General features: G+C 36.8%; 1 protein-coding gene across 6 annotated transcripts in view; it reads left to right on the top strand.

The window, feature by feature from the left end:
• The window catches only part of nav2a (neuron navigator 2a), a 222733-nt gene that overhangs the window by 133057 nt on the left and 77646 nt on the right, over positions 1-12030 (top strand). For 5 of the 6 annotated variants that reach the window (XM_069181810.1, XM_069181809.1, XM_069181808.1 and 2 more), the window contains 4 exons: positions 2942-3014; positions 4427-4730; positions 5203-5271; positions 7089-7237. In XM_069181810.1, coding sequence (XP_069037911.1) covers positions 2942-3014; positions 4427-4730; positions 5203-5271; positions 7089-7237 — 595 coding nt within the window. The remainder of the gene's footprint in view (positions 1-2941; positions 3015-4426; positions 4731-5202; positions 5272-7088; positions 7238-12030) is intronic. The other variant, XM_015338257.2, reaches the window with a different exon arrangement.

Below are 12030 nucleotides of genomic sequence, written 5' to 3'. Positions count from 1 at the left end.
AAAATGAAACTGCCTGTTAGACAGCAATCGTGTATGTCAGCCTTTGTTTTGTCCTACAGAATACAGTGTGATCTCTTGACCTAACTCTCAAGTGTGCCAGACTTTCCCAGGTGACAAGCAGTAGCACCTCCATTCTTTTCTGATGGGGATTGACACTTCTCTTGTAGACAGCCTCTCTTGGGGGAATGGCATGCTGTACTGCTGGATTCTTTCATAGTTTTCCATTTTGAAGTTTCCAGTTCTCATCTCAGAAGAATGTTTCTGCTGCATAAAAGTCTCAGTAACCTGTGTAAATATTTGTTTTAAGTGGTGTAGCTGGCAGTGGAAAGTAGCATGGAACACTGTTGGATTCAATGGAGATGCATGCAAATTCAGAAAGATAAGACAGCGAAAGTCCTAGTGTGAAATTTAAGTATGGTGTTTTAAAGCATCCACCGTAATACAAGTAACCTAAGGGACAAAGGTGAGATTTTCTTTCATTGATCTAATACTGTATGTGAAACTGCTTAAAAACACACCTGTGTTTTTAAAAGACTAGGAATCCTGTCCATAGTGAAACTGAAAGTTCTGATCTAAAAATACAACTAAAACTTGTGATTGCAAACAAAATTTTGTAAGAGTCAGTGCATGCTTGTTTTACAAGAGAGTAAGCTATAGATAATTTTAACAAAGTGTAACATAACAATGCAAAACAAAGAATGTTAAGGATGTTGCATATAAGTCACTGATTCTAACAGAAATTTCAAGACCATGTCAGTGTGGTTCAGTAAATGTTTCCAGATCTGTTGTTTTCTGTGTTTATCTGTTTGGGATGGTTCATCGTTCTTTAGGAATTACACTAGGGATTAGTTAGGGAAGACATGCTTCAGTATAGTTGCACGTCGGTGAGACTCACATTATTTATTATGGGGGGACTGTTTGAGTATTGAGGGACTGTTGACTGGAAATTATAGATGTAGTTTTCAGGATGTCGAGGCTGATGTGGAGTGAAGGAAGTGGCAGGAGAAGTAAGACTGCATGGCAGGTGAGCATTGAGAGAGAAGGATTAAAAATGACAAGCAGGACTGGAATCTGGCGCCTGCAATTTGAGGTGCAAGCACTGCAACGGCTCAGCTGTATTGACTTAGATCAGGTTAGTTTCAAAACATTAGATATGTATTTGTTGTATGATAATGAAAAAAGTCAATATGATGGATGGAGCGACAGTTAAACATGTACTTAGATTAATACTTTTCCTTTGTTTTAAGAATGTCCTATCAAAGAATTCTAACCTTTTGTGGTAAATTGCAGATTCAAATTCAGAATAGTGGCATTTCCTTTTTTTTCAGCACATAAATATCCGCAGTTGTACTTGAGTGTCTAGGGATTTGTTCTATTTAGATGTATTGAGTGGCGAGTTATTTTTAAATTCAGTTCTCCAGGCTAGCGAGACTGGCGTTATTTCTGAAAGGCATGGAATTCTGAATGGGGCATGTTAGAGATTCCAGGAGAGGTTGGGTATGGCTTTCTCTGTGAACTAAAAATGCATAGGCCTCTACCATCGAAACAGCTGCTGGTTGTTCATTTCATCTAGGACTGCTTGTCACTTGTGGCCTTTGTGACACTGTGGTAGCAGTCCTAGCTTTTCTGTTTTCATTTAACTCCAAGAATTCCATCTGGAAGTGAATAATTATGACTAGCTTTCCCACTTTACATCTTTTTGCTTTAGCTGACACTCCTCAAAGTACACGGGATATGGATGAGTTATTACTAAAGAAAATCAAATGGCACTTCGCTGGATTTGTTTATTTACGTGACACAAATGTGCTTAAATAGAATAAGTCGTGAATGGGTGTAAAGGCAACGCGATCCTCTTGCTCAGCTGGCACTGCGGCTGTTCACCTTAACGTGACCCGTAGGTTATGTTTGCCGACTATATATTCCTTTGTTTTCCGAAAAAGAAATTCCGGCATTTTTAGTTTGTTCAAAGATTTAATTCATCTACTATGGTGATGGATAATATGGCTGTTTTGGTCATGTGGTTTGCAGAATTGAGATGCATTACCTGTGCTAAGATGTGTACCTTTTGTGTTTGAGTGGTGCTGGCAGCCTGTCATTCCTCTGCTAAGCCATATTTGACTAGAAAGGTACAGCGGCTGGGTCATGATTATAATGTAGCCTAGCAACCAACAGAGGGTAAATACCGTCCTGGATAATACATCTGTCTTCTTTCGCATGCTGCTCTGACTTTTTCGTTTTCTTCTCTCTGGAGTGAAATAAAAAAGGAATTATTCCTGCCCTAAAGCAAACCAATTTACTTGATGTTCTAGAAAACAAGGTTTTTAAACTCTGCTCAGTCAGACAGCCAGAGGTCAGGCGTAGATATACACCTGTAAGGCACTGCCATAAATCATGTTTTATCCTGGGTGTTCTCTTTGCAGAGCTGTAAAGTCAGTGGGGGAAGGGATTGGGCTGGGTTGCGAGATTACTCTAAAAATTCCAATAAAACTCCGATTAGGAACTCTTTGTTTTTCAATATAATGGAACAATATTTGCTGCAGTCTTGAGCAGCAATTTTGTTTGTACTTTCTGAACAACGTTAACCATTTTTTCGATTTGTTAGCGTAATACTTAAGGATAGATTAGCTTACTAAAAGGAAATCATGAAAACCCCTTTCTTCAGTTTAATTGAGCTCTGTGTATTTCCTCTGCATTTCAAACCTCATTTGTAGAAAATGGTTTTTAAGGGCATTTAGGTTCAAGAACATGAAAGTAAATAACAAGTAAATTTGAGTTTTTTTTCCCTATTGTGTCCTTTGATATGCTATGAATATACCTTGTGTTCAGCTGTGGAAGGATCTAAAGATTACATTCGTCCATGCCCACTGACTTCTCCTAGCCCTCCTGAAGAATAAGGTGAGACTAGCAGCTCATGTGTGTTTTTACTTCTCCTGTTTTTCAGATTGAAAACATTGATGCCTGCCTGAGTTTCTTGGCAGCCAAAGGTGTCAACATACAGGGCCTTTCTGCAGAAGGTAAATTATTTAGATGCAGTAGAAATACAGAATAATTTTGTTACTGCTTCTGTCAGTATGTTCTGCATGTACTGCTTCTAATCAAGTCTTCTTTTTGGATTAAGGATTTAAGCAGTCTGTATTCAAATTATTAGTATTCTCTAAAGACTTAATAATTTAGTCCCCCACCCGTAAATGTTTAATTAAATAGCATTTTTTTTTACAATTTTATCTCCAGAAGATCAATTCCATTCATTTTGAGTCCTCAGTGCTTCTGCATTAGAATCCCATGTCAGTACCAACGAAACTATTACTTCATAATGTTAAGTAGCTGCAAATATCATTACCATCTCCAGTGACATGTTACAGTTCACTTAACAAAATGAGAAATAACGTGAGCTTTTTATAGTACAGCAGAATGGCTCCTACAAAATTAGGTGTATTGGCATTTAATTGTTCTCAATGAGTATTAAGGGCATTCATTTAAACAGCTTCTGTCATTAGGTTAAAGGGGAACTGCAGTCCCAAGTTCTTAGAGTGGTTATTAAATCTTGGTAACAAGATAAATTAATTGATGGGATTACAAAATTTGATAAATTCTGAATTAAGCACAAAACCATTAACGTTGTGAAAGTACTGTATGCTCGACATGTTGGTCTTGCACGGGCAAGAGATTACCAGAATTATGACACAAAATTGGCCCTTCCTTCTCAATAGTCCATGTACTGACTCATGTAATATGATGTACAAGAGAATAAGTTCAGGTTGTGCAGCACACATTTTACCACACAAATGTTCCAACGTGATCTACATGCAGAGTTAACAAATAAATAGGACCTCTCGGCAGAACTATCCCAAAGTCGAGAGCAATATTTAAATTGGATTAAAAGAGATGTATTGACAAGCCTGCTTGTTCACGGTGTAATAGGGCTGCTTCACATCACCGGAAGTTTCGTTGCTTTGTTCTGATTTGCAGACAAAAATGGCAATATGGTGCTGCACATACCTGAAATGTCATCCGTTTGGGGATGTAAATTGGAGGTTTGTACGTTACTCTGTACGTACGTAATTTGTACGTTACTCTGTACATTTTACTTTCATTGGGGTTTAAATACATTCATAAATGCCAATTCTTTTTAACCCTGACCTTTCAACACCCTGCTTGGCAGAGTCACTGCAGGACTGCGAGATGGTTTCTGAGTTTTACATTTACCCAGTTTGGTTGTGTTTTTTTTTTTAATAGGCACTATTTTGATAAAGTGTAGAAGCATTCTTCGTTTTGTACATTTATTTACAGTGTACAAAAATATAAAATTAACTTAAGAATCAATACGAAAAATGTTGTTCGCTTTGTCAAGATACTCTAGCTAAAGTATTAAAGAGAGCTTAACTGAACAGTTGCTCTGCCCGCTATCTTTTGTCGTATTTTGCAGAAATCAGGAATGGCAACCTGAAGGCCATTTTGGGCCTCTTCTTCAGTCTGTCTCGGTACAAACAGCAGCAGCAGCAGCAACAGCAGCAGGCCCACAAGCCCCCATCTCACCATCACCATCCACATCACCAAGTCCACCCTCCGCCCAGCGCTGCCTCCCAGCATCCCCAGACTGCCCAGAGCCACAGTCAGGCTGGGCCTCCGCCGCCAGGCCACCACCCTGCCCACACCTCGCTCCCTGTGCAGTGCCAAGCACAGCCCTCAGCGTCGCAGCAGCAGAAAGCACAAGCAGAAATGCAGTCCAGGTAACAAGGGTATTTGCATTGATCACACTGAAGATATTGAGCTCAGACTGTCAGTCTTCTGCACAGTTGATAACCACAGTATGAAGTTTTTTTTTTTTTTACATACTTGACAAAATGTTCAGGTATTATTTATGGGTTTTGTAATTGTTCAATTTATCCACCATTTTGCGTAGGACACTGAAAGTACTAAAGAGAGAAATCTAGTAAATTCAGCATGAGTCAAATCTGACGGTTTATTCCTTGTTTTGTTATATAACTTTGTGCGTATAGGATGTGGGGAGTGAAGCTTATATAATATGCTTGGCAGGATGATAATTTTTTTTTAATTCGTCTTATATTTGCATCTTCCTCAAAGTCTACTCAGTGATGTGTCAGCTCATTTCTTCCCAGCTTTTTAAGTCCAGCTATCGTCTTCTGTAGCCTTTGCCTGTGCTTCTTCTCTCATCTTCTCTTTCCTCTCTTTATCACACAGTCTTCCATCCAAGGATTCATCTCACAGTAAACTCCTCAGGTTTACCCTTGGTCAGAGAAAGTGCTCTAGGTTAGCTCTTGTTTGTGTTCTATAGCTCTAACTCTGCTTTTACTGCATGCTGGGGAATGTGTTTGAGGGAGAGTGAGGAGAGGGGTGGGGGCAAACCACATATAATTTGACAAGGCATCCTTCCTTTTCATTCGAGATGTCTCCTCTTATAGTTGAGGCTAAAAGCATCTACATACCTCTTGGCCCCAAATGTGGTTGAATTGTGCATGAAAGAGTAATTAAAAATACAACTGGTGTTAAAGACGTTAGAATAAAGACTGGTGGAAAATACTTAAGTATTGTATTTGACTTTAGGGAGTTGTTTATCCTAAAGTAATTGTATATATAAATAAGTAATGAGCTGGGGTTTTTTTTGCTGAACGCCATAGGGACATTTATTTTAGACTTATTTCATGCATTTCTTCATGTTTCTTTGTCAATAAATGGAATTACGAGGTGCTAACAAAACTCTTATACAATGAAACAACTCCACCTAGTGTTTAAACGTGTCAGGTGTAGTTAATCAAATGCTTTCAAATTTCTTAGCAATTTTTTTTTGAAAGGCTTTATAGTCATGTTTTGTTCTTAGTCATTCTTCTGCATCGAACACTGTATCTTGTTAATCTTTGATCTCATGTTCTGTTGGTCATGTGTAAACTGTCCTGTGTGCCACTGTCTTCGCTCGAACATATATTGAGTGCTAACATAAACATAAAATAAAATGGATTTCAGATTAAGTCATGAGCAAAATTTTTCTAATATGAATGCAAGAATAACAGGATGAGATTATTTACAATTACAAGAAAAAATGAATACATACAAATCGACTGGCGTAACACTTATTAAAACATTTTTTTTTAAATCTCTGTGCATTTTATTAGTGAGGCAATTGGGTAATGGATGTCAAATGCACTGTGAAATTGAAAGTCAAATGAAGCCCAGCTCAAGGTTTTTATTCCAGCGAAGAAATGTATTAAATAAAGGTATGCTAAATGAGAGTTTGAATAGCAAATAGAAAATTAGCACTGTGATGTTTTACATTGGTATTAAAAAACTATAATAGGCTTACAGGGTTGACAGCATTTTTGTTGATATTCCTGTTATGGAATTTGCAATTCATAAGGCCTGAGCTGAAGCTTAGGAGTAAATCAGTATTGACATTCACTTCTGGCTAGTACAGCAATTCAGATAGCCCGGGAAAGCCGAGAGCACTGAGCTATGGGAGAAATGTCAGCTTTATCATCAGATATAATCAAACTCCTCTGCTTGAATTTGATTTTTGTTGTGGCAGCTCTATGATCAGCACTGTATTTCAGATGGATCCCTTGATGTCCTCCATCAAACATTACAAATAGTCATTGCAGTGAAACATCAGCGATAAGCAGGGTTTATTCGGAGATGTCAACAATGAAAACAAAGTGTTATCGTGTTGTTCAAGCCAAAAGACTTGGTTTTTTTCAAAGCATTCTTTGGTAGGAATTTAGTCATTTTATTATTTACACTGTTGTGTCTAAATCTTTGCAATCAATCAATGCGGTATGTATTGTATCGACTCCTACAAATTTTAATTTCCTTATATTAAAGCTTTATGGAAGGACAGTCATTATTTCTTAGCTAATTTTTTATCCATGGATGATTAATACAGCCTGTTGTTACCATTTGGAGTAAAATATCTGTAAAAAGAGGGCGATGAGAGGTTTTGGTTTCTGTCACGGCTACTTCTCGTGTTTAATGGGTAGTAAGTGAGATCCATTACCTCAGGAAGATGGTCAGATGGGCCCTCTCTGTTTAGATGACAGCTCGGTCTGTTTCTCATCTTCCACTGTGCCTCGACTCAGGCTTCCAGGCCCCACCACGAGGATGTCAGCTGCAGGCAGTGAGACCAAGACTCGTGGGCCAGTTGGTGCCAACAACCGACGCAGTCAGAGCTTTAACAATTTCGACAAGTCCAAGCCCACCCCTCCACCTGCAGGCGGCCATGAGAAAGGTGAGTGACAGAGAAACAGAGACTGATGACATCCTGGATGTGATGGATTAGAGAAAACCCACTTCTAATCTTGATGTGTATTTTCTCAGTCTAACGTGCAGGCCGCCCAATCCGTAGTAAATCATTTGATAGGCAGTGTGCCCGTTGTTTGTCCTTAAGAAAAACCGGATCCTAGATTCTCACGATTTTGTTCACATTTTTTATTTAGACTAGCTCTCTCTATAGCTGCTTGCAGATGTTTCAGTACTCTGTTTTATACATACCGTAGTTCACACAGAAAGGATTTTCATCAGTAAATAGTGTTACATTCATTGCACAAACTATTTGCTAAATAAATGTTTGTGGACTTGCATGTTACTGAAGGAGATTTCAGATCTTTTGTTAAATTTTGGAAGACTTTTTGGAAGCTAAATAACACTGGTCAGGGTTTTCAGATTTCTATTTCAGATTGCTGTTTGTTTTTCACTAGCAGATTTTTTTTAGCTGAAGCTTTACAGAGTTAATGTCATCACTGTCAACTTTTTCAAGTTAAAATGAATCATAAGCATTCAGCAGGCATATGTATGACACCAGGCTTCTTACCATGTACCAGCAAGATAGTTTTCAAATTTGGTAGTTTAATAAATCACTGTGGCACCTGTGAAGGGAATGTTTCATTTAGTTGTTTTAAGGCAGAGTTAATGTGTCAAGGTCAGCAAAAAATGATCCCTGAGCTCTGATGAGATGTCTGAAATGGGTGTTTGAGTTGTGCTGTGACTAGAATAGATTATAGCCACCAGCCACTGTCTTCCTGATCCAGGCTAATTTCTTCATGCATTATTTCTCATTAAATTCTGTCAGTCCTGAAAGACTGAGCTAAGCCTGTAGGGTAAGGTTCAGGGATCATTTTACAACATGGCTGTTTTCTGTTTTAGTCCTAGAAAAATAATGTCAAAAGAAAGTTTTTAAAAACTAGGGAACCCTGGTTAGTGAGGTGCATTACATATAAGGAACATACAATGTACTTCCAGTAAAAATATATTTTTGCGGAACATGGATCGATTTGCAGGTAATATATTTAAATGAATTGGCAAATATTGGTCACACTTGAATCTTTGGAATGCAATGCAAGCTCCTCCAAATTATAATATGAACTAAAATTATTACATCAGACCACATATTGTTATTTTCCATTGCAAATTGCATTTCATATAACAATTTAGAGTAAAAATCGTCTAATGTGGGTATACTTTACCTTAGATGTTGTTTATAGCTACATGGTTAATTTGAATATAAAATTCAGATGCTTCTACAAATCTGCATAGAGCAAATCACTATATAGCCCACACTATATTAAGCACACTAATTCAGTCTAGGGAAAATGCTGATGGATTCAAGAGATCTAAAAGGGCTTAAAACCATCTTTGTTGCTAAGGAACAAGGTGTTCAAAATTCCTGAGTGTGGAGGAGGAAGAACAGCTGGTTTTTGTGTTTATGATTTATCTGTAATGACTGACTGTCAACAAGACTGCTCTTATATCAACATTAATAGACTCCACCACAGGGGTTAAAATTTGCATGGTTTCTGTGAGTGCCATTGAATGTAGACACAATTCTAACACTGATGGGTAAAATGTGATATATTTGTATTGGTACATTGGGCTTTTCTACAATATTGCAGTGGAAACTAAAATTAGTATAAAGTAGATGAATTAATAATATTGATGATAATACATTACTGGGTTGACTTGACTGTGCTTTGAAACACAGGCAAGCAACCAAGATAGAACATATCATTGAGATCCACTGATACAATGAAATGACAAACTTCAAAAACTGTTCTTATGCATTACAAAACTATATGGCTTTAAGATTTTAAAACTATAAGACTTTAAAAACTTGTAAGAATATACTTCTCAGGATTAATAAAAGAACCTAATTTGCTGGAAAACAAAAAAAAATAATGCATAGAATATGTTTGTTGTTTAGAAAGGGATTATTTTTTCTTATAAAACAAGCATTTTCACATTAAAGGGAAATTATTTTATATTTGGTATTTTTTCTAAAGCTTTGTTGTATTGTTCATTAGATATGTAAACTTGTTCAGTTCATCCTTTTCTGTGTATAGCTTTCATTGTGAATTTACCAGGCACATTATCACAGTATATGATATTTCAGTTCCCTATGGCATACCAAACCCAGTCTGTTTCTGTTTTGAATAAGTTATTTTATTTTGTTCACTGGATCTATTGGCTCAAATACCAGATGTGTTGACAGGAAAGGCAGGCCATGTCCTTGTATGCCTGATTAATTCAGCCCTGTGGTGCAAATGAAGTTAAATATTAGCACTTGAATAACACTGCATTACACTGTTGTTGTTTAGCAGGGTAGCCATAGATTGATGTGGTTTCAGCAAATACAAAGAGATCACAGGTTGGAAATCATTATCTTAGACCTTGAAAACCAAAATCAGAAATTCTTAAAGTTCTGTCATTAAAATAAACCTAAGGTCAAGGACAGAAACCCCTTTCATTGTCTATGAAAATCGCTATGCTTTCAGTTTAACATATGAAGCTGCTTTAATGTTATTTAGTGGTTAGAGCTTTGGACTCTGGACTCACTGGAAGTTTGTGGGTTTGGATCAGGGATGCTAGTGTGCCGCTATTGTACATTTGTAAAAAGCTGTGAAAATGCTAATAATAACAAAAACAACTATAGTGATTTATGCCATTTTATATAAGTGCTTAAACATTTTTGGCATAAATTGACACATAATTAACAGCTGGTAAACTGCATCCTAGAACAAGCACGCTGGGAAATATGTATACACAGCACTTCGTCAATTTTTGTATATAATGATAACACAGTACGGTAGTTCAGTTTGAAATCTGTAAAAGTTATTACCTGCCTTTGCTATGAAAACACTGTAAATACCTGTATGTATGGAACAGCATTTAGAGTTTAGAGAGTTATGTTTTAATTCTAGCATCTGCTCCCCCTACAGTATAAGAAAATTATTATACACTATATGCCGTTTTAGTGACTAAGGTTTTGCTATGAAATCTCGCACTGAAGTTGAGCAAAGGCCACAGTTGTTATATACTGAAGTAAATGAGCTGCTCTGGAATTCTTCCATTGTTTGAGTGTGGTTTGAGTTTGACCATGTGCAGTAAGTCCTACACTATATCCACGTGTTTTTCACAAAATGATTCTACCTCTCTATAGTATACAAAATTCAACATTGTTTGTACAAGCTGCTCTTCACAATAGCAGCTAAGGTCACGAGAGATAAAAAGCAGATTGAAATGAGCACAGTTAAAGAAAGGAATGATTTAAGGTGCTATGTAGTTCAGCAATAACTATCGTGTAACTATCAAGTGTTGTCATTATGTTTTTTTTTTTGCTTATTCTAGAACTGGATGTTCTGTAATACAGTGTAAGGAAGTTAGTTAAGGTGCCCTTTAGCGACCAAAAACAAATCTCTTAATGTGATAATATATCTGTTGAAAGTGGGCTGCAAAAGAAATATTTTGCTTTCCTGTGAGTTACAGCTTTTGGAAAATGGCCCTGGACATAACTATAAATCTCTAATTAGATGCACAACTTTTCTTACTACTGTTTGAAAAATATTTCATTAAAACTGGATGTATTGGAGATAGTATTGCCAAATCTTCATTACAGCCCCTCTGTGTAGTAATCAGCTGAGGAAAACAAAACTATGCCTATGAATTCACGTGTAATGGCTGCAATTTACTGTACTTTAGCTAAAATTAGAATCAACCATTGTGCATTGATTGACATCTAATTAGTCTACTGGTATCATTGAATGAGAGAACACATTGAATTTCAGGCTGAACTACTGTGACAGGGAAAAGTAGAAATCTGATTCAGCAGGGATAAAAGAGCCTTATCTGTGTTTTTGTTTGGTGTCCACTTTGGAGTGTGGTTCACTGGAAACACGGGATGATCTGTGTCGTGATTGTGGAGCTCTTTATCACAGAGAGTCACATCATAACAAAGATTGTTTTTTTTCTGTGAGTCAAATTCGTCTTCCAAAGCTGTGTGTGTACCAAGTGGGTGGAGAATCCATAAGCACAGGCAGCTGAAAAGGAATTGGAGTATTTTAATAGTTTAAACAGGTTTGTGCAGACTGGGGATCTCCTTGTTTTCAAAAAAGAATTAAAATACTTTGAAGCAGTTTGTTCTTTCTATCATAAAGCACTTTCAGTGGAGTACAGGCACATTAGACGGTTTGTAAAATTCTGCTCCTTTATTTCTAAATGTTGTTGACATTGTAGACCACTGTTAATTTGCAATGTAAAAACATAATGATATGATGAAATGCTTGTTATAAATGTGGTGCATTATTGAATTCACATGCATAATGTTTTGAGCTGTAAAATACTATATTATTGCCTAAGGATTTGAGTGTTTTCTTAACTGCTTTGTTATAAAGCTGAGCATTTTCTTTTTGAATGTATTTTATCAGTCTAACCAACTTAATAATTCAGTTGTCAAAATATTTTTTATAAAACCTTTTGTTTTAGTTTTTTAAGTCTTTTAATTGTACATTAAAGGCATTATTGGAGATGACTGCTCTACTTAAAGAGGTTGTAGTTTTTTCTCTAGTCTGTATCGCTGACATTTTGTGGGGATTCGCCAAAGAAATGTAATTGCTTCTTGTTGCTCATCCTTACCTACCTGATAACTATCACTTCTTAAAATCAAGAGATCCAGATCTATTGTTCTCGGTCTCAGACACAAAATGGTGACAAACTAGTGTGCAGCATTCAAACGTGTAGATGAAGAAAGTA

This window comes from Lepisosteus oculatus, chromosome 21, assembly GCF_040954835.1.
Source record: "Lepisosteus oculatus isolate fLepOcu1 chromosome 21, fLepOcu1.hap2, whole genome shotgun sequence".
NCBI classification, from domain to species: domain Eukaryota; kingdom Metazoa; phylum Chordata; class Actinopteri; order Semionotiformes; family Lepisosteidae; genus Lepisosteus; species Lepisosteus oculatus.
This window is presented reverse-complemented; position numbering and strand designations above follow the sequence as displayed.